The sequence below is a fragment of the Saccopteryx bilineata genome, chromosome 1, assembly GCF_036850765.1.
Source record: "Saccopteryx bilineata isolate mSacBil1 chromosome 1, mSacBil1_pri_phased_curated, whole genome shotgun sequence".
Classification (NCBI taxonomy): Eukaryota; Metazoa; Chordata; class Mammalia; order Chiroptera; family Emballonuridae; genus Saccopteryx; species Saccopteryx bilineata.
Window position 1 is genome coordinate 352,507,185 of NC_089490.1, and position 4,838 is coordinate 352,512,022.

General features: G+C 57.0%; 1 protein-coding gene across 2 annotated transcripts; it reads left to right on the plus strand.

Annotated features, from left to right (window-relative positions):
- The first annotated feature begins 239 nt into the window (after positions 1-239).
- SMPD1 (sphingomyelin phosphodiesterase 1) lies at positions 240-4,709 on the plus strand. Of its 2 annotated transcripts, none has more exons than XM_066250820.1 (6): positions 240-713; positions 1,599-2,371; positions 2,896-3,067; positions 3,356-3,432; positions 3,615-3,760; positions 4,052-4,709. In XM_066250820.1, exons 1-6 carry the CDS (start codon positions 420-422, stop codon positions 4,207-4,209), a joined length of 1,620 nt encoding a protein of 539 aa, XP_066106917.1. In that variant the 5' UTR covers positions 240-419; the 3' UTR covers positions 4,210-4,709. The 2 variants fall into 2 exon arrangements, with proteins under 2 accessions (XP_066106917.1, XP_066106916.1); XM_066250819.1 differs by having other exon boundaries at positions 241-713; positions 3,919-4,709.
- Positions 4,710-4,838: the final 129 nt, after the last annotated feature.

Here is a 4,838-nt window from a genome sequence, read left to right on the forward strand (position 1 = left end):
CATTGCAAATGCAAGTGCTGATTGGGCCTGGCAGTTAGCTATTCCAGGAATTTGAGCTGAGCTTTGGAAAGTAAGCATCATCTAGGAGCCTCGGACGGGCCTTTAACCTGCCACACTTAAAATCTGTCTGGGTCAGGGTCTGGGCGGGATCCTGGGCGGGATCAGGGGCGGGTCCAGGGCGCGCCCGGCCCACTCCGCCTCCGCGCTGTTGTCAGGGTTCCCCGCCTGGGCTGCTAACAGCTGCTAGGGACCTAGGAACAGGAAGGGGTGGAGCTGCAGTGCGGCTCGCCCCGGAGCTGTCAGCCGACTGCGGCGGGGCTAAACTGGTTGTCCCTGGGCTGCCCCGGGCTTTGAAGCCAACCAAAGCCTAGACTGGCGGGGCCGGGACAGGCCACCACCCCGGTCTAGGAAGCCGGGCAATGCCCCGCCACGGAGTAACTCCCAGCCGGGGCCACCCCAGGTCCGGCAGGGAGCAGCGATCGGACAGGTCCTGCGAGGGCCACAGCCTGGGGCTCCTGTGGATGGCGCTGGCGCTGGCCCTGAGTGACTCCCTAGTTCTCTGGACCCCGGCAGGGGCCTACCCAATTTCCGCCCAAGGCCTTACCGCCAGTTTCAGTCCTGTAGCATCCCAGCTGCGGGGCACATTTGGGTGGTGGAACCTCACCTGTCCAGTCTGCAAAACCCTGTTCACCGCCATAGATTTTGGACTGCAGGTGAGTGCTGAAGGGGCTATGGTGAAGCAGGCCAAAGGAGAATGCCAGGGCCTGGAGTCCAGGAGAGCATCCCTGATGGGGAGAGGCTGGCTCCCACAAGCCTTTACTGAGTTTGCTCTCCTTTTGGGACACCCGTGGCAGTATGCCACCACTACCTCCACTGTGACCTTGTAAAGGAAGGAAAGAGTGCAAGTTATATGCTGAGCACTGTGCTAGCCATTTTATAAAGGTTAAATCAAGCCTGTGAGCTGATTTCATTACAGCTGTTATCTCCATTTTACCAATGAAGAGAGTCAGGGAGAGGTGAAGTCACTGTCCAAGGGCAGACAACTGGCCAGGGGAGACTGGGACTCCCACACTGGTATGCCTCGGCCTCGCACTTTGTATGGCGAGTCCTGGGCACCATGCCTGGTACTAGCTACTCAAAAGAGTCGCGAATGAAGACATATCCAGGGGTGTGAGACTTGATGGGGCTGCCTTATCCTGAGAGGGTTATGATGAGTACTAGTTGTTAAGTGAGCTTTGTGAGGCTCCCCAGATAAACGGGACCCTGCCCTTGTGTGTGTCCCCAAACCCTGGGCAGTCGTTGTGCCCAGCCCAAATTTCAGGGCATGCTTCAGAATGTGCCTGAGAAAGCAAGCTGGGCAGGCAAAGGCCTGAAATGCCAGTGGCCACAAAACTGGAGAGGAAGTACTGGCCTGGTGCTGCCTGAGTCACAGGGCAGTTGGGGGGGGGGCACTGAGGTCTCTACCCTTCATGGTGGCACTGAGTTCAGCCCAGCCTCGGTTTGGATATGGAGGCCCAAAGGGTGGTAGCCAGGGGATAGTGTGGACTGGACCCTGTGCTCTGTCTCTGACCTCTCACCACTGGGTCTTCCCACCACAGAGAGAGGCCGGTGTGGCCCGGGTGGGCTCCATGGCCATCAAGCTCTGCAAGCTGCTGAAGATAGCACCACCTGCTGTGTGCGAGTCAGCTGTCCAGCTCTTTGAAGATGACATGGTGGAGGTGTGGAGACGCTCAGTACTGAGCCCATCTGAGGCCTGTGGCCTGCTCCTGGGCTCCACCTGTGGGCACTGGGATATTTTCTCATCTTGGAACATCTCTTTGCCAGATGTGCCGAAGCCATCCCCCCAGCCTCCTAAACCCCCAGCCCCAGGTGCCCCTGTTAGCCGAGTCCTCTTCCTCACTGACCTGCACTGGGATCGGGACTACCTGGAGGGCACAGACCCCGACTGTGAGGACCCACTGTGTTGCCGCCGGGGTTCTGGCATGCCACCCTCCTCCCGCCCAGGTGCTGGATACTGGGGCGAGTACAGCAAGTGTGACCTGCCCCTACGGACTCTGGAGAGCCTGTTGAGTGGGCTGGGCCCCGCCGGCCCCTTTGATATGGTGTACTGGACAGGAGACATTCCTGCCCATAACGTCTGGCACCAGTCGCGTCAGGACCAGCTTCAGGCCCTGACTACGGTGACAGACCTTGTGAAGAAGTACTTGGGGCCAGTGCCTGTGTATCCTGCCATAGGCAACCACGAAAGCACACCCGTCAATGGCTTCCCTCCCCCCTTCATAGAGGGCAACTACTCTTCCCGCTGGCTCTACGAGGCGATGGTCAAGGACTGGGAGCCCTGGCTGCCTGCTGAAGCACTTCATACCCTCAGGTACTTGAGATCCATGGAAAAACAGGAATGGAAAAGAAAGATGGATGAAAGTGAAGGGAGCAGGGAACCCAGGCATTATCTCTGACTGCTCTGGCAGGAGTCCTCTGCTCTCCTCTCTGGCCCTCCCTAATCTGACCCTACGCTCCATTTCCACCCTTATTCCAGCCACCCTCCCCCACGGGCCTCCACAGGTCTAGAATGCCTTCTCCTCCTGTTTAATATCCCACCTTTTCCCAGCTTATCCAGACCCACATCATCTTTCCCGAGTGGCCTTTGCTTCCCATTCTAGCTCACTTTTCTAGCTACCCTGAACTCCTAGAGCCCTTAGCCCTCTGAACCACTCTCCTTAGGCACTAGGGCCCTCTCATCATGCTGTTTAGTTTTCAGCTAGACTGCAAGCTCCTCATAGGTAGGGATGATGTTCTGAATGCCTCTACCCTTCATCCAAATGTCTAGCACAGGACTGGGCATGCAGGACCAAGATTATGAACGAGTGTTGACCCCTTGTGTTCACTTTATTTCAGAATTGGGGGGTTCTATGCCCTTTCCCCATACCCCGGCCTCCGCCTCATCTCTCTCAATATGAATTATTGTTCCCGTGAGAACTTCTGGCTCTTGATCAACTCCACAGATCCCGCTGGACAGCTCCAGTGGCTGGTGGGGGAACTTCAGGCTGCTGAGGATCGAGGAGATAAGGTGAGGGAGAGTGGGGAGCATGACGATGGAGGTGCCCAAGGTGGGGGAGCAACAGGCTCTTCCCAGCAGTCTCCTGTCTGGAGCTGGAGCACCTGTGAGCAGAGAAGCTTCCAACAATGGTGTTCTCTTGGGGTTCAACTCAAGATCCCCCTTAGGAATCCTTTTGTTCACTCCCCTTATCTCTGACCAGGAATACAGGCTGTATAGGAGAGATGAGTACCAAGTATGATGGCCAGGGCTGTCTGAACCCCTCATTGCCCTGATAACCATCCTTACCTCTCCCTGCAGGTGCATATAATTGGGCACATTCCCCCAGGGCACTGCCTGAAGAGCTGGAGCTGGAATTATTACCGAATTGTAGCCAGGTAGGATGCAGGTGGGAGTGGGAAGGGATGGAGTCTGCAGACTGAAATCCCCTTGAGCCTCTCAACATCCCTGCTGCTTCATCAGGATGGAGAGGCTACTTACTTAAATAGGATGAAAAAGAAGGCATCCTATCCTCCTCCTCCCTAGAACCTTCTGAGTTTGATTTGTGTCTTCTGGCTAGGTACGAAAACACCTTGGCTGGGCAGTTCTTTGGCCACACCCACGTAGATGAGTTTGAAGTCTTCTATGATGAGGAGACCCTGAGCCGGCCGCTATCTGTAGCCTTCCTGGCGCCCAGTGCCACCACTTACATCAGCCTTAATCCTGGTGAGTGAGGCAGATATCAGCTGTTGGAATAGGCCAGGGGAAATTGGTGGGGTAAAGGGGCGTGGTCGAAGCCCAGGCCAGCAAGGAGCTGGATGTGAGGCCCCACCCCTCTGTTGCTTTCCTCCAGCCATCTCCAGCCAGCCCCTCCCTCCTTACAGGTTACAGGGTCTACCAAATAGATGGTAACTACCCTGGGAGTTCTCACGTTGTCCTGGATCACGAAACCTACATCCTGAACCTGACTCAGGCGAATGAGCCTGGAGCCACTCCGCACTGGCATCTCCTCTACAGGGCACGGGAAACCTACGGGCTACCTGATGCGCTGCCTGCCGCCTGGCACAACCTGGTATACCGCATGCGGGGCGACACGCAGCTCTTCCAGACCTTCTGGTTTCTCTACCATAAAGGCCACCCGCCCTCCGAGCCCTGTGGCACGCCCTGCCGCCTAGCTACTCTGTGCGCCCAGCTCTCCGGCCGCTCCGACAGTCCTGCTCTGTGTCGCCACCTGGTGCCGGATGCAAGCCTCCCTAACGTCCAGATGCTGAGGCCACGCCCACCGTTCTGCTAGCACTCAGGCGTTGGGGAAAGTGCGTGTCTTAGGAAGGGAGCAAAAACCCCAGAAGGCCGCTGTGGTGAGAAGAATGTCGGTGAAGAGCCTACCCGGGGCCCCAAGTACATGAGGGAAGCAGTACTTTCTCTTCCTGGAGCTGAGTTGGCAAGACATGGAAGGGGACTGGTGGCTCTGCCTGTTGGCAGCATCGAGGCTGCCCTGGGGCTACGGTCCTTTCATGGACACAGAACAGAGGTCTCAGATGGCACTATCTTGGGCAGACCAGACAGGAGCCGTGCTGTCCAGGCCTGTGCTGGACAGCCAGAACACTGCTCTGCTGATGCTGCCTGCCTGCCAGGCTGTTAAAATAAAGATGAGACTTGGACTCCAGACCCTCCCCCTCTGTGACTGTCCCAAATTATTCTTCCAAGGCAGGCAGGGCAAGAGGGCCTCAGGAACAAGATCCTAACTGAGGGATAAGGGTAGGGGGTGATGGTGTGGTGTGGGCACAGGAAGTCACACAGCTCA

Bases quoted from the DNA above. Each gene is read 5' to 3' on its own strand.
- SMPD1 (XM_066250819.1), top strand. From the start codon at position 420: ATGCCCCGCCACGGAGTAACTCCCAGCCGGGGCCACCCCAGGTCCGGC. The intron at 3,433-3,614 runs GTAGGATGCAGG...TCTTCTGGCTAG, and splicing joins TATTACCGAATTGTAGCCAG to GTACGAAAACACCTTGGCTG. The intron at 3,761-3,918 runs GTGAGTGAGGCA...CCCTCCTTACAG, and splicing joins TTACATCAGCCTTAATCCTG to GTTACAGGGTCTACCAAATA.